General features: G+C 37.5%; 2 protein-coding genes across 2 annotated transcripts in view; both read left to right on the plus strand.

Moving 5' to 3' along the window:
* LOC6561348 (sperm surface protein Sp17-like) overlaps window positions 1-17,532 on the plus strand; it is a 30,838-nt gene extending 13,306 nt beyond the window's left edge. The window contains exons 2-3 of the mRNA XM_032735219.1: window positions 5,596-5,808; window positions 15,999-17,532. Of these exons, the coding sequence (XP_032591110.1) occupies window positions 5,652-5,808; window positions 15,999-16,225 (384 nt within the window). The 5' untranslated portion in view covers window positions 5,596-5,651 and the 3' untranslated portion in view covers window positions 16,226-17,532. The remainder of the gene's footprint in view (window positions 1-5,595; window positions 5,809-15,998) is intronic.
* A 5,103-nt stretch (window positions 17,533-22,635) lies between these two features.
* On the plus strand, window positions 22,636-23,817 carry LOC116805069. The gene has a single exon (XM_032734977.1). The coding sequence runs from the start codon at window positions 23,160-23,162 to the stop codon at window positions 23,787-23,789; it is 630 nt and encodes a 209-aa protein (XP_032590868.1). The 5' UTR covers window positions 22,636-23,159; the 3' UTR covers window positions 23,790-23,817.
* The last annotated feature ends 60 nt before the right edge of the window (window positions 23,818-23,877 follow it).

Here is a 23,877-nt window from a genome sequence, read left to right on the forward strand (position 1 = left end):
CCAACGTGACCATGGCCCCAAAAGGCAAAATAGGCTCGCACAGCCACTTGAGGCTTGCCTTGGGATTTGGGCCATTGGGTTTTTGGGCTGGCAGCGGCATCTTCATAATTTCCAAAGCAATGTGCAATGCATATCAAATAGTTTGTCGTTTGTTTGCCTTTCGAAACTTTGGAATGACTGACTGGCAGGCAGGCCGATTTGTTTGGCATATGGAGCGTATGCGCATTTAAATGCCATAGGCCAACGTGTTGCGAGCAGCTGTCGAAAGTTTATATAGCCTGTCAATCAGCGCATCGCTCGAGTGTTGACTGTCGAATTAAGTGCTCAACTTGCTGTCTAATTGAAATTGATTGTGTGCACAGTTTACACGTCTCTTTCAAACGTATGAAAATAGGTAAAATAATGTCTAATTAGGTGGGTAAATTAATAAAAAACACTGATAAGCAGATCCTATTAGATGTGTAGTTAGCCAAGTCGACTTAACCTCAATCATTCTAAAGAGTATCTTCTAGTCTATATATATATAGTCTCGTTCTCATAGCGGAGCCACTGTCACATTGTCATAACAAATATGAAATCGCAAAAGTGCACGAATGCTCGTGAATTGTTAAATTATCTGGCAAATATTTTTAAAATAACAATTGACAACGGTCTGGGCAAAATAAAGCTATCAGTTCGCATTTTCAACCCGCATTCAAATAAAACCCGTATCGAATTAAATTCTGCAAGCCTTGCCTGTTATGAGCAACTTCTGATAGTCATAAAAACAAAGCCAATTTTGCGTTATTTATGAACGCATTTGACTTCTGTTCAAGTGTGTGTCTGTGTATCTCATTACGCCTTATCTATTAAATGTGTGCATTTATTTTGATCTGACCCCAGCTGAACAATTAAGTGAGTCGGGCTATACAAATTACCCCACATAAATTGTATTAATTGTGTCATTGCTGGGGACAACAGCAAAGTTTTCTAGCTTTTCATTGTAGTAGATGATAAGCAGCGCTATTTATATACTTGTATAATGTAAACTAGGGGAAGAGGAAATAAAGATATGTGCAGAAAAGCTAACTTTAAACTATTTTGAATAATTTTAAGGCCCTGATAGTTTTTACCCAAATCAATATTCAACGGCATGGTGTAAATATCTTATAGTTGAAGCTATTTAAAAATGCAACATAAAACACTTAATCCGCTTTCAGGGATACGTTATTATTATTTAGTTACTCATCGTTAGGTCATTTGCTAACATACCATCAAATCAAAATATAAATTGTTCCCTCTAGTCTCATTTAGGATCCCATCGCTCTTTTAACTAACCAAAAATAAAAAGAAAGTAAAACTTTCTGCCATTAAGATTCACTTAGGGGCATCAAGGGCTGTGGCAAGTATTTTGTGTATTGTTGTGGAACGAAAGCTTACCACACCTCGTTGGCTTTAATGCACTTTCATTAAAGTGGCTTAGATGTGTATAAATTGCACTAATTTTTGGCAAAATTAATAACCCAGACACCCAGACACTCAGACACCCAGCCGCCCAGCATTTTATTTATGAGGCCAACTTGTCATACTTTGGCGAATTGCCATCCAAAATATTCTAGTGGGCCTACTGCGAGTTTGGCTTATTAAATTGATGGCCTGGCTTTGTGAAACCTGGCTATGAAATTGTTCTCATATTGTCGTCCCCTCAACGTGCGTGCCACTTTCGTCAACCTTCCAGCACGAATGCAATCAATTGTTAAGGAATCAGTAGGTTTGTCATTGTAGCAATTTTGCCAATATTTGTCAGGTGGCAAAGAGCAGAGATAGAAGTTAGTTTAGTGAAAGTAAACATGCGAGAACGTTTAAGGTTAAAATAAGTGTCAAAAAGTGAAAAATTCGTGCTTTCCGTGATAATATTGCACGCTCTCTTCTCTAGTTTAGATTGCGTGTGATAGTAAAGTGCATAGATCCAAACAAAAATGATTTCACATTGTGCAGAACAATTCAAATGCATTTCCAAATAAAGCAAAGTGTATTTATTTGATAAAAATAATAACTCAATTGCAGTACTTGCAACAAAACCACGTTCTGCCTCATTTCGAAATAAATTATTCAACATATTTCAATTGAAGTTGTCATGCGAATTGCCCTTCTTGAAACTGGACATTAACTTTGATTGTGGTGAGGCTAAGGACGCAAACTTCTGTTGCCGCTTCTTATTTATTTAAGACTGTCATTAAAGTGCATGCACGACCGACCGTACAGTTTATGGCCTGGCGCAACGACCACCAATTGGAATGGAAACCGAACAGCAGTTAGAAAACAGCTGGCTAAAGTTTACCACTGAGCACTGCCCATATTCCTGACCCAGCAGCTGTCTCTTACATAACTCATTCGTTTTCATATTCTCCAGGCAATTTTAAGCCGCCCCCGTTGACTCGAAAGAGACTATAGGAAAGATAGAGCTTAAATAAACCATCGCAGCGGGCTGTGAGCATTTTGACAGGTACGTAAAATCGCGATAAAAATGCAACGAGAACGAGAACTCCGACTTCTACGATTTAATTAAAGTAATAAATTTCAAGGCATTTGTGTTACCTGCGCCGCGGATATGAACTCAAGTAATATCTTGTGCAATGGCGCAGAAGCGATTAGTCTTAGGACAGCCTAGAAACAGCTCTCTGTGGTCAATGGTCGGCATCCAAATCACAAATAATGTCCTAAGTAGCAGTTAAGCAAAGTTAAGCAAAGCACAAAAATCAATATCTCCAAAATGTAAAAGAAAACTGTTTGTTTGAGACTTACTCAATGCGAAGAAGAATGAAATAAAATGTATACCAGAGTGATTTATGTTTAAAGTTGTTCTTATACAGGGAGAATCACTAGATTTGTGTGTTCAGATATAGCTAACAGCTTAGGTGAGACGTCTTCATCGTACAGACTTACTCTGTAATGACTTACCAACAAAACTAAAGAAAACTACATCATTACAATATGTTTCTGCTGCAATCTGATTTATTTTACTGTTTGGTATTTGAGCTGTTTACCCAACTATTCGAATAACTCGTACAAAATCTCATTAAGCAGCCACACTTTAATCAGCATTTGTTTGCTCTGAAATCATTTGGTTTGTTTTTATCATGGAAGGCAGCAAATATTTCGATTGCATAATGCTGTTTTATGCCACAACCACGCCTTCTATCTGCTGCGCCTCGCTGGTTGAATGCGGTAATGAAAGGAAAACTGTTGGTAACAACAAGATAGCAAACAACTACAAGGCTGCTGCCTTAGACATTTCCCAGTTTTCAGCAACAACAACAAAACACCAGCAGAGAAGATGCCATGCGAACCGCTGCTAATGAATTTTAATTACGTAAATAAGTTCGCTGGGCAGTTGCTGCCAATTCACAGCAGTTGTTTTTTTTTTCTGCCACGCACTTGATGGCTTTAGGTGGTTAACTAAAGGAACAGAATATAAGTAAGAACAGCAATCATAAACAAGCAGCTCAGGAGAGCAAAAAAAAAAAAACGATTCTGCTTGACAAATTTTCTTTGTTGGGTCGGCAGGAAACGGAAATGATTTTCGCTGCTGTCCCAAAGACAACTTACCAGCTTGCTAGAATATGGCAAATGGCTTATAATGCATTAATTAGGTATTAAACAAGTTTGACGTTGATGGGCTTTTGCTAACGTCAGCAAATTGCTCATACGCTCCGTTATATAGCGATAAACAGTTATTTAATTGGATGCTTGCCTCCTTTATTATCCATGTTCTGATGTGTTTCCTTCCTTGGCCAGAGTCTACCTTTGGCCTTTTTAGCCTGATTTTGTTGCTAGGCAAACACTTGCGTGTCGATGCATAGGTGTAAATTTGTTACCGTTGCTTCTGTGTTTTCTGTGTATGGTTATTAATTTTATTTTCCATTCGAGTGCACTGCGCTTCTGCCATTTGGCTACGGCTCATTTTTTTTTTGGTTTGTGTCAGGTTTAATGAGCCACATGCAAAATTCATTTAATAACTTTGCCACGCATTATTTGGTTCGTTTTATGACAGCACTAAAATCGAGGCTATTAAGCGAGGCAAGCACGAGCAGGCCTTTTGAATGTCGGAGTCGGAATTATTTAAATTCACCGGTATTAGTTTTAGTGGACTACCACATGAATTTAAAATTAATGGTACTTATCAAGTATTCCAACTTTCCATAAATAATAAAACTCATATAACGCTCATTTGAATGAAATTGTTATTCTTATTCAATTTCACAAGACTTGGCTGAAAATTCCACAAGTTTATTTTAAAATTAATTAATATCGAATTTTTAATGTAAAAACATGTCATATAAAATATTAAATAAATAAATCTATTTCGACAGCTGTTAAATAAATGACAATTTCATATAATTTTGTTAAAAGTCATTTAGTTGACCACAATTTCCGGATATATATTTTTACAGTTGTTTGATGATTAATTGCCGGCACAATATATACAGAAGTATGCAGGAAAAAACTTGAATTCACTGCCATTGAATGATTTAATGACTTTGTCAGAGCACTTTTGTGCAGCTGTCGGAATAGCAAAGGGAATACTGTTACCACTTGACACTGGCCAAACCATCAACGAAATTTGGCCAACCCCGTTTCAGCTTTTACGCCTTGCACACCTGACTGGCCACCGCCCACTGGCCACATCCCGTTGCCTGCCTCACATGACTGCCTGCCCTGTCTGTCGCCCCCCACGGTGGCCAGAGCTCAACAAAACAACCTTGCAAAAATGCACAATACAACACCATTTTTCAAGCCACAAAACTGTTTCTGTTTCGGTTTCCTTTGTTGTTGTCTGTGCTGCTGCTGTTGTTGTTGCTGCTTTTACTGATAGTGTGGACTAAAAGACCTTACGTGTCAATTTATTATAACTTATTCAAGGAAAACATTTTGGTATCTGCGTGGAAAATGCCATAAAAAATGAACGCTGACCCAACCAGAAAGACAGCGCTTTCATGAAAAGCAAAGCTTACTCAGTCCCGCACTTTATACATATCCTATATATAAACAATAATATGTGGGTTTTATTGTGCTGAGAGTAAATTCAGAATTAGAAATTCCCCAAACATATTGTAATCATACTTATTCGCTCATAAACCCAAATATTAAATGTGCTCTTTCCACACAACTCATTTCACAGGGTATTGTGCAGTCTAACAACAACTTACTGATTCCATTGATGGTCCCCGCCCAAAAACTCAGACACGCACAGAAGTTACGATTCAAGTATATTAGCAAAGCTCTTGGCCTGAGTTCTTGGCAGAATGCCAAAAATTCTTCAACATTTTGTGGGACTCAATCAGTAATCGATCGATTTTTGTAGAGGGTTGTCCGCTCATAGAAGTTAATTGCTTTGCAAAACTTGCCAGCAGAAAAGTTATCCAAAAGACGAAAAAATAAAAAACATCAATAAAAGAAAAGAAGAAAAAGCTGTCGCAGAGTTTTTACATAAGCATGACCGGCTTCTTATTAAAAATCAAAGTTTTTGCATAACTTTTGATAGATACTTAGACACAGTGACACTTTTGTTATAATATCTTTTGCATCTTTTTTTTTTGTTACATTTGATTACAGCAAAAGCCGCAACAAAAATTCAAGCCGTCTTTCGAGGCCACAAAGTGAGAGAAACCATGAAAAAATCAGAAACCAAAACCACTACCAACAATGGCAGCGCCATCCCCGCTGGTGCCGCCGCCGCCGCCGCTGCTGCTGCCGCCGAGGCAGCCTCCTCATCTGCGGAGCCCACCAAAGCGGAGCTCGAGGCTGAATTCGATCCGAACGACAAAGGTAAGTGTCTTCCGAATTAAAGTACTCAAAAGTGTGAAGCAAGATTGAAGCATACGAACGGATGGTATTAGTTTACAGTCAACAAATATTTACTTTGACCAACTCAAAGACTTACAAAAGATTGTCCAAATATATACGAGTTGAATGATGCACTCCGGTAACTGAAGATGGCCAAAGCGGATCTAAAGCAAAATTCGAAAAATACTCGAAACACACAGCAACCGCTTGGAAACATGCTGTATTTTATTTCATAGCAGAAATTGGATCAAGTATTTGTTGTCGCTGCAACAAAAATCCATAAGAGCTGCTGAATTCTAAAATTCGTACAAGTAAGAAAAATTCACAGCAAGCTCATTGCAAGCTTGATTCACTTAGATTCAATAAGTGTGTCTCATTAAAACCACATCTTAATTTGTTATGTATGTATAATCAATGGTACATACATACATACATAAACACATGACAACTTGAGAGCTTGATATGTTGAGAAGTTGAGAATTTTATATGTTATCCTACTTGGTCATTATTAGCTCAAGTCGTGACACAGTTGCGACTGCCTTGACTAAGTGCTATCTTGTTAACCTGCTTGCTCATGGCAAGCACATTAATCATGACCTACACTTGCCGAAAGTCTCATGTACATTTATTTGACACATGGCGTCAGCTCATTCTACACCCTCCTCGTCCTACCCCTCCTCCTAATGCCACAACTTCATTTTCAGGCGTTGTCCTCGGGGCTTGCCGTCTCACATCGTTGGCAAATCAGCAACTTTACACCCATGTTGAAATTACAGTTTGCACAACTTCCCCTTGTATGTAATGAAAACTTTGGCGTTACCGTTACGCAATATATTTTCCGAGTGTAAGAAAAATTTGTCACAACAACATCGGTTGCGTTGCGGCGTTGGCTTAGACTTGCCTGCGAATGACAGCCGGTCCCGCATGGGTATATATGTATGTATATGCAAAGTTTCCAGGCAGACCGCGCCCCGGCCCCGTCCACCCCCTTTTCTTCGCCCAATGGGTATTTAATTGTGGCTCTGACAGATCCGCAACTCTTATAAATAACGCAAAAACTTCAAGCGACACAGCGGCATTTATCCCCGGGAGAACACTGACTGAGGATCTGCTCCTGGCACGTTTAACCCTATTAAGCCATGAACAGCCACTGACAATATTTAGCCATAATTTCGTAGGAAGATAGTCAGGCTGGCAGACTGGCAGACTGGCGTTGCTACTCATTAAAAACTTAAAGCGTGTCATCATGGCACATAACCAACGAGGACAACGTCAGTCTCACATGGATCCCCAAGACAGGTAGACAGACCTCGCCTCCGTTGCTGCTACTGCTTAATTATGATGCTCGACTATGTCTCACATATGTATACGTTTGTAGTTGTGTGTATGTGTATGACAATGGACTGCAAAGGCTAATTAGACGCGGTTCACAAGTCAAAGCGATGTGCAAATGCATGAAAACCCCTCCGACTTGTTGTTGCACTGTACTCAATTACAGCAGGACAAGCGGAATAAGAACACTTCTCTGAAGGCCAACACATCAGTCAGATAACATTTCATCTGTCAGCTGTCAGTTAATACTTTGTCACCTTGAAAATGGCGTTTTGTCAGCATTGTAGCTATAAATAGAATGAAGGATATCATGTATCAAATACTAAAGATATCAATACACTCCGACAGCTTTGTAGCTATATTTGGACCGAAAGATAGCATAAATCACATAGTAAAGATATCAATCCACAAAGAGATGAGTAACTGGAGAGCCTGAAATCATTTATTTTCATTTATATAGTTTCAATTTGAGTTCCATAAAGTTTATTTTATAAACCACTTTGAATCTCTTTATATTCGTGGCTTGTTTATTACAGTATTGTTTATTGTATTGTTTTCTAACGTGTTTGCACTAGAAACTTTCTTTGTTATGGACTATAATTTCACACCTGGCTCACACCTGGCCGTATGAAGCCGCTATCCGGCAAACCGACGGTTAGAACTTCATCATTATTCAAAGTTGGCTGCCACAACAACGATGGACGAACAACAGCTGGTGTTGGCCTAGTTTTCAAATTTGTACCCAACATATAGCACTATTCTACATAGCGATAACAAACAAGTAAACCAGTAAACCACAACAACAGCTGTGTGGCCGTTGCAAATTATTTAGTCAGTGCTTGGCTTACGCGAATGCAATAACGCCCATTTGCCATGCAAATGAGCCAAAATACCACGTACACACACACACACACAAACACATACGCACACACACACACACACAGTTCGTGAGAGTGTTAGACAAAAATGGAAAGCCAAAGGGATTTTAAAGGATATTTTCTTGTTGCATTCGAATTTGGCAAAACAATGTGGCTTTGGCATGTTTCCTGTTCTTGCATTTCGAGCATTTACTTTGTGCAAAACGTACAATTATTTCACACGAATACACAAACAACACACACACACACACACACACACAACACACATTTATGTACACATAATGCCAAATGGCTTTGAAGGTCGCCCAGTTGTCTGGCGATTTGTTTTGCGGCCATGTCGATTGCAATTTTGGCCTCATTTCACTTGCATAATCATTTTCTTACTAATTGTTGTTTACTGCAGGCAAAATATTGCCCTGTGTTAAATGCCTTTTGAGCTCGTGTTGCGTGTGGTCAACGCTGCGAGCGGATAACTTTGAGAAATATTCGAATATTTGCTTGCCATTATTAAGTCGGTCATTAAAATGCAAATATATGCAAAGGCTTACGATTTAGCCTCTTAGCCACTAATTGGCTTACTTATAATCCTATATTGTGTGCTCAAGAATTGAGCTTAGCTATAATTGCATATAAAAATCGTTTTCCGAACAAATTATTGTGGAGTTGAGATTTCTGTTGTCTTGTGCAGTGCAGCTTAGACAGATATAGTGGGTGTTATGTAAATTCATCTTTAAAAGCAGATTAGTATTTGCGCTGTTGATGTTGGCAAAGCCAAAACACATCATCACAGCCATAATAATAACTTCCAACACTTTTGCAGCTTTAATTGCGCTCAGAGGAATGTTGAGTAAGATTGTGAGAGTCGAGAAGAGATTACTTATAAGTCTTCACTAAGTCCAAGCAGATGGAGAGGGTTTATTGGCTCGGTGCGTGTCAGCCGGGATGTTGAGAGTAACAATAATATCTGCGATAAGGCAGACGCAACGCTTTTTTTTCTTTCTAATTGGATTTTCGGTTTTAAGCGCAGTTGTAATTTCATTTACACCACAACAAAAGCACAGCCGCTGGGCGATACATTTAAGTACAATGTTAACTGTGTTGTTGTTAGTCTTCTTGCTTATTCACAGCTGTGCCACAAGCACAAAAAAAAAAACAAACAAAAAAGGCGGATCCGACAAACACGCGCAGTAATGCGGCCGTATTAAAACAGCAAAAAACAAAAGCGGAGAGAAAAAACACGAAACGTACAACGAACATAAGCGACACGGAACACACAAAAAGTAGCATGAACTAAATATGTTTCGGACGCTGAATTGGCGCTTTTTGCAACACACCCACACTAATGCGTACACACAAACACACACTCACACAAATGCACACACAGACACTCACCTCTAGGCTTGAGCTCAGGTGTTCCGCAATGTAGGCAACACAAAAGTAAACTCCTCAGCGGCCCCTTGAAAAATAAAACAGGCGACAACATTTCAGTGCCGGTCGCTTAATTTATAATGCACAGTGGCCAAAATAAAAAAAAAACTGCCATAGATTACCACTGCGACAGTATGTCACAGTGTGTGTCCTTCTGTGCGTGTGTCCGAGTGTGTGTGTGTCCGAGTGTGTGTGTCTTTTGGGTCTGTTGGCAAGACAGCTGGTTTTGTATTTATTAAGCATGCTGCTAAACGTTTTGGTCGTCCTGTTGGCGACCGCATTTTAAATATTTTAGCAACTTGGCACCTTTTACGCATTTTTCTTCGTTTGCTTCGTGCTGAAATGCCAATACACAACTGGACCACACTTCCTTTATATATAAATAAATATGTTTATTGTTGCTTTAGAATTCCTCTTTGTAAATATTTAATTGTGGTTTCAATACTTAATTTTCCTATTTGTTTAGCTGCCAGCCCAAAATATATACTGGGTTTGTTTACCTTCTGCATTATATTTGAATAGCTGAAGTTTGACCTGAAGTCATTTGATGGTCTGTTGATATTGGTTTACCCTTTCTAAGTGTAAGCTAATCATTTCTTAAATATTAAGCAAATAAAATGAAAGTGCATATCGAATTATTTGATTAACAAATTTATTTGTAAACCGTTTGATAATTAATTCAATTTCCAATTAAAATCTTGGCTTTGTTACGCCCATCCAAAAAAAAACTACATTTTCGCATTAAATAAATTACTTTTATTTTGTTAATCTACACGACACCTGCAATTAATTGTAGTTAATCTTTAAGCCAGTAGTAAATTATGCCTGGGATTAGCTTGAAGCACCGCTGACGTTTAATTAGTTTTTAGAGTTTAAGCAGCCCCAACTAGCCTTAAAAACTCCATTGAAACCCCTACCAAAAAGCACAATAAGCCATAAGCTGATTTTGTGCTGGGCTTTATATTAATTAAAGTTTTTTGTTTGATTTGCCGTGGTTGCTGTTGACAGTGTGTTCGTGTGTGTTGGTGTGGGTGTGTGTATGGATTTGGATGTGGGTAAATGCAGCACACAGTAACGTTCACAAATTACCAATGGGACCGTCGACCGACATTATTCGGTTGGCTTAAGTATGATTACCACAAGAGAATTTATACGTGTTTGAAGCTTAATTAGCAACACAATTTCGATATTTATGCGATGAATATTTGAGTGTAAATTATGCCTTAATATGGGCAACGGGACCAACAATTATAAATATTCATAATGAAAACTGTCCAACAGTTACACCTTCAATCTATCATTTTAATTGCAACACCAGAGCGAGTGCGTATTTGTCTTTAGTAACCTATGCCAACTGCCAAAGAAGACTTATTTGCGGCCAAGCAACCGACAACCAAGAATGCCAGCAAAATGAAAATCAAACCTCTTTCGTTAACCACTAGACTTAGTGAGCGGAAATTGAAAAATGTGCTTAGTTTTTGGTGCTGGACAAGGGCTAGCTCTCCGGGTCACCGCAAGTCTTAGATAGAATGAGAAAACGGAAAAGGTAAGAGTCAAAATACCCGAAACATTTTTTGTTTTTCGTTTTTGATGGCCTGTTTCCGAGCTTGACAGCTTTGGCAAAACATTTGTTTTTCATCTTCTTTGAGCGAGCTTATTATCGTTGCCCATTTTTCACAGTTTGTCGTTTTCTTACCCTGCACAACAGATTGAAATGGTATATTCAATAAAACCCAAAGAAAACAAATTGCTTTTACCTGTGAAATGTAATATATGATAAATCTTTTCAATCGAATAATTAAAGTACCATTAGAAGAGGCTACTACTTTAAACATATTTACGTAGCCATTACAAGAATGAATTGCACAATTATAAAGAAGCGATAAACTTGGACATCAGTTGTAAATTTACAAGCAACTAATTTTAATCCATTTGGCAAGGAAGTGCCAACAAGATGACCATTTACATTTTGCCACAATTCGGTTCTTGGCTATATAGTTAGGTATGCTTGGTGTTTTTACTGTGCGCGTGTAACGCAAAAGTAATTAAAATTCAGATTTATGACAAAGACTTAACAAAGTTATTACGGCAGCTGCCTGCAAATGACAGACACAGCCACGCAGAGGCGAAAAATCTGACGAATATTAAGTATTACATGCCTGACAGAGACAGCCACACAACCACTTAACTTGTCATTGCCACTTTCCCTCACAGAAGGTATACCAAATCTGATGCCTTTTTGAGGCGATTGGCGAATGAATACTCATGCTGACAAGAGAAGCTTTGATCAAAAGTCTCAAGTAGTATTTGCTTAACTAACAACTGAAACGTTTTCTAAATATATTTAATATATATATCTCTAAATATATTAAGTTATTTGTCAAGAGATCTTCATTACCTTTAAGTAAGAGTACTTATAGTTCGTTAGTCGTAGTTGTGAAAGCTTCTATCCTTTTCTGCTTTAAAAACATTATGTGCTCATTATGCGCGTGTCTGGGTCTGCACTTACTCTCAGTATATGACACAATTACTTAGCACACGTCACAGGTTTTTCACTCTTGTTAATGACACCCAAAACAACACTTCCACACACACGCACACACACACACACATACTCACACAGTGTCGCGAACATCTCATGTGCGTCTTGCTTTGTTTTATTTTTAATATAAAATTTGCATTGTTTTTGTGTAGGGCGAGATGAATGTGGGTCAAGAGCGTTGAATGCCACACAAAAGTGGCAACACATGACCAAGGGTTGTAGTTCTCGTTGCCGCATTGTTGCCCAGTAAGCACTCTCTCAATAATACCAATAATCATCACTCCGAAGAGCAGCAGACGTTGTTGAAAAATTGAGTGAAAATCGCTGCATATATGCACAAAAATATACACAAACACTCGCTCACACACAGGTCGTATGATTGATTACCTTTGCGCATTGGGAAATCACTGATGGAATCCGAAAAATAAGTTTTTGCCAGGTCAGCAGAGCCATCAGTTTATTTTATCTGATTTCAAAATCCAATGGATGTCAGGGATCAGAGATGAAGACAAAGTTGTCGAATAGGTAAAAGTAATCCACAGAACAAGCTAGCAGCTAGTGATGATGGATTAAAAGTAACACAAAAAAGTGGTAGAATTCTGGCTAATATACAATAATATCTTCTGCTGTATTCAAAGTACACCGTATACCTCTTGGTTATTGATGGTCAATTATGTGTAACATAGGTAAATAACACATCTAACTAGTTAAGCACTCAGTGAAAGAAAGGAAACCATAACTTTTTCAAAACCAAGGTTAAGCTGCTCTTAATTTTTGAACCACAATACTAGCTCGAGATTCATGTTAAAATGATATAAAAAACAAAAACATGAAAACTGTTTTTAGCCAAATTTTCAAATGGAATTCATTCAGAAATATTACCATTAAAAAATCCCCTTGAGGATGTTCCAGATTGTACACCGCTATGACTTACTCAACTCTGATGCGATTGAATCATTGCTGAGCATGATTTGGCTTTTAGAATAGAGTTTATAACTTTGTCACTTCTACTATATAATAAGAATTTCATAAATAGTAAAACATTCTTATAACCCATAACCCTTTTGCCAAGTTTTAAGGCTACAGGGAATTAAAAGGTAATTCGCCAAAGTCGTGCCAAACTTTAACTATTTATTTATAATTAAGTCAAGCTTAAACTTTTCAATATCATGCTCTAATACGTTTTTAATTTAAAGTTGAAATGTAATAAAATTCGCCACTGACAAGTGCCGAACATGACTAACAACAACGTCATGCTACCGTGTCTGAGCATGTCGAGCCCAAAAACTTTGCCAGGATAGTCAGACAATCAGGCCTAGACATCGATTGGCCGGGGAGCGTTTCACATGCAATTTGCTTACCAAACATCGAGTTAGATGCCAGTTCGTGCCTCTGGCCACAGGTACAACTGCGTTAGGTACAAAGTCAACCCGGCTACAATATACAAACTCAATTTATATGCACCAGCCACCAGCCAACAGAAGGCGGCAGGACATCTGAGCAGAGCTGAACAGAGCTAAGTACATGTGCCTGCTCCGCTTTTAGGCAACGTTAGCTGGCCTGGGCCATGTGATTTGACAGGACACGCTCAGTACGTGAGCGAATGGAGAACATGTGTTATATTGCCCGAAGCGTGACAGGCACGAAAATGCTACTACTTCTGCCAGAAAGTTTTCATAATCAGTTTCGCCTCAATTTCTATGGTAATTTACCAACTTTATTTTTGAATCACAGATTTGCTTATTATTTAATCAGAGTTTCACAACATTAAAGTGCTTATGCAATCTATCAATTTTAGTTCTTTATTTAAACTACAAAAAGTATTCGTTGACGATGTTTTAGTAACTTTTTGAGTTAAGTGAAAGTCATGCATATACAGGTAGCAAAATACACACGATGCTCTTCATTTTGCTACTGGCCCATTTTCTGCCTCCTGCAACTTGGCTCGTTAATGTCACAGTAAGGCCTTAAGGCTGGCAGTTTCGAGCTATTTGCACGTCTTGAGCTTATTTTAAATATTTGATAAATAAACAAAAATGCAGCACGACCGACGCGGCACGTGACCCAAACCCCAGTCACGTTGCTTAAGCGGCGTATGTGTTATTTTATAGCATTTCCTGGACAAGGCTCAACCACAATTAGTTGAACAAGCAAAAATACACACGAATGAAATATGATCTCAGCAGCAGCAGCAGCAGCAGCCACCGAAGCCAATTTCACTTGAACGCCTAATTGCGTTGAATGTTTGACCTGGTCTTCAAGGAGCAGGGCACCAGCGAGTCTTGCCAAATGAAATATATGTACATTGTACAGTTAAACGAAGTCCCAACAGGAAGCGTAAAGCGTAATCAGAAAATTTCAAATAAGAATTTTTTAGCATTTGCATAAGCACGCAGTGCAGAAAAAAAAGCAGAGGGAAAAATAAATAAGAAAAAATAACGGGCAACTGCATTACATAACTTGCCTTGCAGTTGAGGTAAGCACAGAACTGATTCTCATCTTAAGGGGGGCAATATGAATATTGTATGAATGCTAAATACATTTGTACGAAACGAAACGAATGCATGAATAACGACACAAATATCTGTTCTTGAATTATTAGCCAGATTGTGCCATAAGGAGAATAATAAACACAGCCATAAAATAAAGTTTTCCAAATGCATGTCACATATTATATACAAAACAAAAAAAAATTCTTAAGCCATAAATCATACAAATGAAGTGCAGCTTTCTGGAGATTGCAAAGAATTTAATATTTCTGTTTGAAACGAATAGTGAAATTTGAAAAATTTAACTCTCCTACAAAAGCCTCATTTAGATGACCCATTTATCTTGCGCTTAGCAGAATTTCTTTTGAGCATTATACAATTAATTGCTAATTACGTTGGATGACGCTGCAAAAAATCAGCTCATTTTTTATTAACAACTTTATGGAGCACGTAGTTGTGAGTTGGCCAAAATGATGGCCACATTCACATACATTCGTAGCTGAACATTACAAATGAAGCTTAATTCTGTTTCAGACTTTTTGCGGTTGCCTCATGCATTTAATATGCAATCAGCATGCAGCAGAGTGCTGGATTTTTACTCTCGTTTTTCCCGCTGGCTAACCGCAGTGGACATATTGCGTATACGTAATGTGATTAGTCTGACCATCATGGGAGCTGCCGCACGAGTATTTTGACAGGCTCCATTTAGTTGCGAGCTTGTGAACAGCGTTTGGGGAACATTTCGCTCTGATGTCGATTATTTCACATGCAAGCAAATGGAATATTTACAACCATCACAGATTTTACATAGAGAATTCAGGTCAGGGGGTTTGTAAATTGACTCCATTGGGAATGTAAATGTGTAGATTATTTTGTTAATACGAAATTGTGTCCAATGACAGATGAAAGTGATCAGTTGTAAATTGACTTGTGTCCTATTTAAAGTACATATATCAGCTATAAAAATCAATGTTTGACTCTCTGAACTGTTAAGGCCATCAGTACAAGTATTATGACTATCTAAACTATCGATATGGTCTATCTTTAAATAGTTCGGCAGTTTGACTGCCAATCTTAATTCTCGAATCGTTACAAAAAAAACATGTCACATTTTTTCAACCATTGCAGCTTGATACGTGATAGTCAATATTTGCTGTGTAACTAAAACTTGTGTGACCCAAAAGGCAATAACTAGTTCTAGTTTGACGCCACATGAACAAGAGTTAATTAAAACTACATAGTTTGAAATTGTTTTATATGTACATAGTTTAGTGTAAAGTTTCAATTGAAAAGAATAGAAAAAATCCTAGTTTTGTACTTAATACGGTCAACAGAAAGCACTTAAAATGGCGGAAGAGTGCACAAAACTTTGCTATTAACTAATTTATTTAGTTTTGGGGTGTTGGACAAGTGGCCACTTAGGACAAGTTCAACAGCTACAGCAATTAACACTCACCCTCTCTCTTTCTCTCTCTCTTTTTTCGTTCTATTTCACTCTCGCAGAGCTGTGCCATGCCGCGCTGAAGATCCAGTCGACTTTCCGTGGTCATTTGGCACGCAAGCTGGTCAACAAGGACGAGCCCGAGGATGAGGACATTCAGGAGATAACCAAAAAGGTGGCCGAGGAACTGGACATTGATCTGACCGATCCGGAGCTGAACAAGGCTGCCACCAAAATTCAAGCTTCATTCCGTGGCCACAAGACACGCAAAGATACCACTAACGAATAAGCTGAGCAAGGCGCAGTCTTTTTGAATTTGTTGCTGTCGACTGTCCGCAGAGCAGTCAACAAAATAAAAATTTATTAAATAAACAAAACAATACAAAACAAGAAGAAATTGGTAAAATGTAACTGTGCAAAGCCTAGGAAGATGCTTGCACTAAACTTTTTAGTAAATATGTTAATAAATGAAAATGATATTTATGAGCGGAGCAAAATTGTCATTGTAATAATATATATATATTAATTCATTAATTTTTAAGCAATAATTAACTTGATAAAATGGCAATTATTATACCGAACCTTTGAGTTCATCTCAGTTCAGATAATTTTGAAGAAAAAAAAACGCTTTAAAGATCTTAGAATAAATACTATGTCGTCTTAATTTAGAGAATGAATATCTGTTGGATTTGTTGTATGAAATGATTTGCTAGAGTTTCTGCATAAATTTCATTAAAAATAAAAAGTAAGCCCGACCCGAGCCAATTACTAGCTAAAAATAAAGCCTTATCTTTCTCCCACATTTTGATTGATGAACAAAATTGATATACTTTTTCTTTTCTTTCAATAAAGAATTATTGAATTATGCAATAAATGCAAAATAAATTCGTTAACGCTTTTTAACATAATCTTCATAGTTTGCATAATACAAATTGCTTATACAATTGCTAGAAATTTAAATTATTCATTAATTCAATAAATTTAATTTTCTATTAAATTTGCTTATAATAAACCCAAACTTAATAACTTAAAACCTAAAACTAATGGCAAAGCAGTGTTAAAAAGCAATTTGCAAAGCATATTACAGAGGCACGATGTTCCAAAATTGATTGTAGGGCAAAACAATGAAGACAAACCCATGAAAAATGCTGAAACATTTTTAAAACTTAACCGGTTTGTCTGGCCAAAGCCAAAAATCCAAACCAAATGCAGTGTATTGTTGTACCTACATAGGAAAACAAAAAAATATAAAATAAATAAAATATAAATAATACAAATAAAGAACATAATTTTTAACTGATACTCAATGTTAAATAAATTGAATAAGCCGACAAGGCACATTAGGGGTACTCAAGCAACTACAGCTACGAAACGTCAACAAATTTTTTCAGCGAGCTACTTAAACTGATAAACAAGAACTCAAAACTAATCTGGTGGCACAATTTTATGTTTTTCTACCAAGTGTACTACAAGTTTGTCTACTTGAAAATATATATTATCAAAAAACCAAATGAAAAGAACAAAAAAAATAATATATATATATATATACGTACAAGTATTATAGAAAATTGAAAAAAAAAAAAAATAAAATAAAAATTCGCATAACACAAACTAAAAACTTAATTTAAAATGCTAGCGAAATTGCAGCAAGGAAAATTGTTACGAAAGCAACTACAAAAAAACTGTTTAAAATTCAAATTAATTACTACTAAATTAAAATAAAAATAAAAAATAATGAAGAGCATTAAAATTATATTAGAGATCAAAGTAAAATTATACTAAAATGCATAACAACTACATTAAACCAAAGTAAATAGCAATAAGTGACAAAAATATTAATGAGAATAAATGTGAACAAAAGAAAGCATATACATAATACATCCAAAACCACAAAAAAAAAAACCAAATGTCCCAACTAAATTTTAATTGAGTAATAAAAATAAATAAAACTTGAGAAAATGCAAAAAAAAAAGGAAGAAGAGTTGTTCTTTATTCCAAACCGCATATTATATTTTTTCCCAGAACTACAACTTTACCCAACTGACAGCCGCACAATGGCAGTACTTATTTTAGACCTCTGAAAGTAGAAGCCATACCTCAGCGCTTCCGTGCACATGGCCAACATTTAACGATTTTTTACTGGGTTGCTTGAGCTCCTCCGCCTCCTGCTCGCCCTCCACCCGTGGACCGAGAAGTGGTGTCACTCTTCTCGTCCACGACAACTCGACTCAAGGTCGTTTGTTGCAGTTGACATTTGCATTGAAAACAGCAGTGTGAATTTTATAAATAAGAAAATCAACCAATCAGTCCAACAAACATTTCTACAGTTGCATTGAAATGCTACAAATATGGTAAAATTGGTTCGTAAATGGATTAAAAAGTTAAAAGTGCCATTAGTTGCTTCTTTCGTAATTTGATTGATGGCACATATGACACAGCCTGACACTGCTAAGTGCGATGTTGCAACAGTGTTGGAGGCAACACAAGTGTCATCCTTCATCAGCAAGAAGACACAGCCATAAGATGGACGAGGATAGATAGCAACTACAGGTTGTTATGGGAACTTCGCGGACACTTTTGGCACCAGCTTGCCTCACGTTAATGACGTTGACGATGATGTCGATGCTGATGATGATGATTATGTTGCTCGTAGTAACGGTGGAATGAAGTTTTAAACAGCATAATGAGAATGACAGCAATGTCAGAGCTTGACCTACAAAAAAAAAAAAAAAACGCAGCTGCTGTGTACATTTTGTGGAAATAACTTTCTGAAAGGAACAAGCAACTGAGACAGACGTCAAAGTGAAGGCGCTTTAAGAAAATTGCTTGGCCCTTAGCCATAACTGCAACTTTCTTAAATATTTCAGTTTCGAGCGAACAAAGCGGCTCCAGGGATGCAATAAAAATAAAAATAAATGTGAAAAGAAAATAAAATAAAAAAAAAAACCCATACCCACTGTGAGTAAGTACAGTCAAAATTGGACAAGTGCCACATGACGTAGGTGTGACTGACAAATTGAACTTGCCAAATTCGAAGCAAATAAACAGAGAGAGAGTGAGAGAGAGGGAGAGGCAGAGAAAAAACGAGAAAGAGAGGTAAGTAATAGCAATTTGCATGCCATTGCAATTGCATGTCAATTTGAATTCCCAGCACACCTATATGCACCAGGGGCATAAGGACGATTGCATACCGAGAACGGGGCACCGAGGACTTAGTAAAGCTCTTTGAAGCTGAGCGCGTTTGGCATTCAGTAAAGTCTTATTTTTTTTTCTGCTGACTTTTTCACGGCTCACAAATATTTCAACGGTAAATTTATGCGCTTCCGTCTCCACGTGAAAAAAGCGAACCAAACAAAACAAACCGGGGGAAAAAAAGTGTAAGCTATCTACTATCTGGGCATGGGTTGACTGTGTGCAGCATGGCGTATGCGCAATTTATGAGGCTCTAAAAACAAAGCGCTGTATAAGTGCTCATAGCATACAAAACTGCCACGACGCCGACAACTTAGTGATCAATGCATTTCCGTTCACATTCGCTTAGAACCCTCCAAATGTTTACACTAATAGCTGCTGACTCTATTATTCCATTTTGATTACAGAAAAACACTTTAAATGTTTATTGGAGTATAAAACAATCAAAAGATATGTTTTCTATAAAAAGATACTCACAATAGTTCTTTAGTGATGATTTTTCCTATAGTTACATCCTGCTGGTAACATAATTCCCTTTATTAGCTATTTAGCACTTTAAATGGCATTGCGTGCATGGCTAAACCAATGTCATTCATGGTTCTTGTATTCCTCTGCCTTACAGCCGCAGCACTCAACATTTATCGCACATTTACAGTTGCAACACACATCAACTTTCAATTTCTAAAACCTCGCTGGAAGTAGGGGGTGGAGGAGGATTGAGGGGATGGTGGAGTGAACGGAAGGCAAATGAAATCCGTGCCAAATAAGCAACAGCATACAATCAAAAGAGCCGCACGCCGACTGCTGCTGCTTTACCATCTGCTGCTGCTTTTCACACCTTTTGTGTGGATTTCAACCGCAAAATATGCCAACCGACACGAACACACGCACACACTCACACTCACACTCACACACACACTTACATACACACACACACAGGCAGGCTCACAAGGACACCATTTTTGAGCGAAGTACGCGCTTAACTGTAAACTGCGCACTTGAGCGCATTACAAATGTTAAATGCTACAAGTGTTGATATTGCGAATTTCTCATCAATACCATTAAGCGAAGCAAGTACTCAACAGTCTCATAAGTAGGATGAATTTCCAATTTTTCAAAGCTCACCAAGTATAATTGAGTGAGAAAGAGTAAGCCTTAAGTTTTTACGGCATTTGCCTAGTGAGCCTAGTCGTGTTTGTGTCGAAACTGTTTTGGGGAATGCGCCAAAGTGATTATGATAGTGAGAACTGCAATTGGAAGGCTCGCTGCAATTGCCATTCAACTTTATTTGTTTTGGCTGCCCTGGACGACAGCTGTCCGGTATCTGTCGTTTTGTTAGTGGTGTTCGTGGTAGCTCACTTGATACTGCCACACTGCCAGCGGCTAGCGTGGCGTATACGTAATTTGTTGGACAACTGCCATGACACTTCCTCTCGCAAGCAATCCGCCTGCTTCCGCCCAGTTTTGTTCATTTTGTCGATCGTTTGAGAATTGTGCCCTTGGCTAAATTAAATAAGAACAAACATTTCGAGCATTTGGATTTAGTTTTACTTATTTCTTTTTTCTTATTTTTTATTATTATTGTGTCTTAGTCAAGTTATAACCCTTAAGCTGGCTGACGTTTGGACATTTATTGTCGTAGTATTTGTAAGCTAAGCTGGCATCGCCGACAGTTTGCAACAAATTTGTTTGTGTCTTTTGACAAGTTAAGATCTTAAGCATTCGAGCTTTCAAGACAATAAAATATAACCCACATTTTTTAAACATAGCATTATATGTATTCTCACCTAAAGAGTATTTTTTTCATTTATTGCTGCTGAGTCCCAGTCAATTTTCGCTCTTTGTTCCACCTTTGTTTTGGCTAACATTCCTTCTTTAGATTAAATCGCTTCTGGTTTTATCGTTCACTCTTTTTCTGAGTTTCCTGGCGCATAACTGTCTCCTTTGTGTGCTCAGCAAACCTGGCAGGCATGTTGACTACTCTTCGTTTGTTATACCAAATGCAATTGTATCGAACTTGACGCTCTTTTCGTTTGCTCGAACCACTTCTGGCCAGTTTGTGCTGTTGAGTTAACTAAAATATTTTCGACTTGAGGGCACATTTTTTAAGCTGACCACAGTATTGATTATCAAATGATTGGCTTTTGACCAGAATGAACAGAAGAACTAAGTTTATAAAATAAACTAGTTTTCTCGATAAGAGTGGTATTAGAACTGAAGTTCAACTATAACAGACTTAATATTCATGCGATATAGCTATAGATATAGTTATGGCCTATATAATTAGGCAAACGAATAATAGGTTTAATCAACTGTTTCCTACCACTACAAACTGACCTTACTGACCTCACTACTTTGAGAGACCAACTTTTGGGCCACCGTAACCACGTCATAGTAATCATAATAAATGTGATTTAATTTAGCCACCCAATGAATACGATATGTGTCGCCACCAGTCTCAGTTGGACTATCATTAAAATATTTGGCTAGCAAACAGCAATTGTGCCACTTTGTCGACATGTTGAGGGTCAATTGAGTTTGACTGGTGGTGCGACAATAATTACAGTTACTTTTTACTTGCCGCTATTGCGCCACGCTCTATTATACAATTTGCACTTGACTGGAAGGAAGTATTTAGATAATATGTTGGAGCTGTCAGAGGTACTGAGATGGTAGTTGCCAGAGTTGCCACTCAACTTCAGGCTCTATTTATAAATATCGAACATGTCGAACACTGTATTGTCCCTAACCAAGGATAAATGGCAAGGTCAAAACCGAAGAATTCGCTCGGTGCTGACAAGCGGCTAACATTTATATTTTTAGGTTTTCGTTTTTATTAACCCCACAGAGAACATCATTTGATATATTGTGTGTGTAATGCGTACAATGAAAACTCTTTGGCATTTTTGCTGGCTTCACAAAATGGCATTTAATTTTTCATGTTTCTTGTCCGATTTGTTGGGCTTTCTGTCTTCTTTTTCGCATTTATATTCTTTGTCTTTAAATGTTATAAATGAGAGTTGTGCCGCATTGCTTTGTTGTGTGGCTTAACCCAAAAAATTAGTTGTCATTCTGCTTAATAGTCGACTCGCACCTTTTTTTCTACTGTTATTAATGCGTTTTTTGTGTTTATTATATTTTATTAACATCATCATTTTGTAGCGGATGTGATTATGAGCCCAAATAATATTTTATACATTTTTTTGCAGAGCTATTCCACTCCTTACCATTGGGACATTTGTCCCTGAAACTGTTATGTATTATAATTAAAACGATGAACAAAGCCAACTCGAAAAGTTTCATTTTTAGTTATAAACTGTGATTTTACCAAACTCGCAATTTATAATAATAACAATATTAATAATAATAATATATTGATTGGATATGCTTTGAGTATATCTAATTACACAATTTCACGTATCAAACACTGATAATATATTTTAAAGGCAATTTCACTTTTCAATTTCACCCAAACGAAATGCCTCATAACTTAATCTTTAAGGTTTCGATTTCGCGCGTGGAATAATGGCAGGAACAAATCTTACGACTGACTGCGATTTTTCAGCAGAACACCTGCGGCAAAAATAAATAAAAATGAAAGAGAGAAAAATCTCAACAAGGGTAAGAGCAACAGCAGCTTGCAAGTGAAACATGTGGAATCAAATGTTCTTACAGCATAATGAAAAAGTGTACACAGCGCGTATACTCAATGTTTTCATGTTTGCATGAGTGGGTTGTGAACACGACCGCACCATCCCCACCACTTACATACATACTTACGTACATACACAAAAGTGTGGGCTGTCATAATTATTCGTTTGAACAAATCTATCCTCTGGCGGATCTTGAATACTCTTGCGAGCATTAATCTGATATTAAATCGGTAAACAAACTTCCAGTTATGGCAGTTGATTGTCAGTTGACAACGTTGTATGTCAAACTTTGTGTGAGTCACGAATAAAACGAAGTAGCTGCTGACTTGATGTCTACAACTAACCCTTAAAGAATTTTCAATAATTCACATCTTCAAAATGCCCAACTATACAACGTTCAGAGCCTGGAGAGCTACTCGATTCCTGACGGTGACAATCCATTGCCTGTTGACGATCGCATATCTCTGGGCATTGCTGCACGCATCGGCAATGGTGCCAGTTGTCAATAAGCGATCAGATTGGTTCTTCTGGCATCAGTTTTGGATAAAATACTCTTCGCTACTCCCCTACGATGTGCCCACACAATCGTATGTGATTTTGGTGATGTGTCTGCTACTATTTCGGATCTATCAATGCAGTCGCTGCAACTTCTGCAGTCCAGTTAATACATTCGATGCACGCTATAAATATCGGATACCATTCAATAGCTTCCTGGTACTGTTCTTTGGTCCATACCTGCTGCTCTTCATCGTGTGCTGGCTTAGCAGCTGTCTTTCGATCGTCAATAATCTGACGAACATGGATATGGCTATATTGACGGAAGTGAAACATTTGATCTACTGCAAGTTGGTAATGGCGTTGTTGTTTAAGCTGCTTGTTGTGGCCAATGCACTTAATCGATGTATTCACTGTTGCATCATTATCAGGCTGTTCTCCGAGGAGAAGCACAAAGAGTTGCGCAATCCTCACAATCTTGGCGATTATATTATTTTATTTTTTTATAACTAATATGCAAATGAAAACCATTACATCTACACCAGGCTAATCAAAAGGGTGTCATCTAATCATCTTATTAGTATTTGCTCTATTTGGTGTT

This window comes from Drosophila grimshawi, unplaced genomic scaffold (assembly GCF_018153295.1).
Source record: "Drosophila grimshawi isolate 15287-2541.00 unplaced genomic scaffold, ASM1815329v1 contig_1367, whole genome shotgun sequence".
Classification (NCBI taxonomy): domain Eukaryota; kingdom Metazoa; phylum Arthropoda; class Insecta; order Diptera; family Drosophilidae; genus Drosophila; species Drosophila grimshawi.

What these genes read in the sequence shown, in the direction of transcription:
- LOC116805069 (XM_032734977.1), top strand. Translation starts at nt 23,160, where the DNA reads ATGCCCAACTATACAACGTTCAGAGCCTGGAGAGCTACTCGATTCCTG.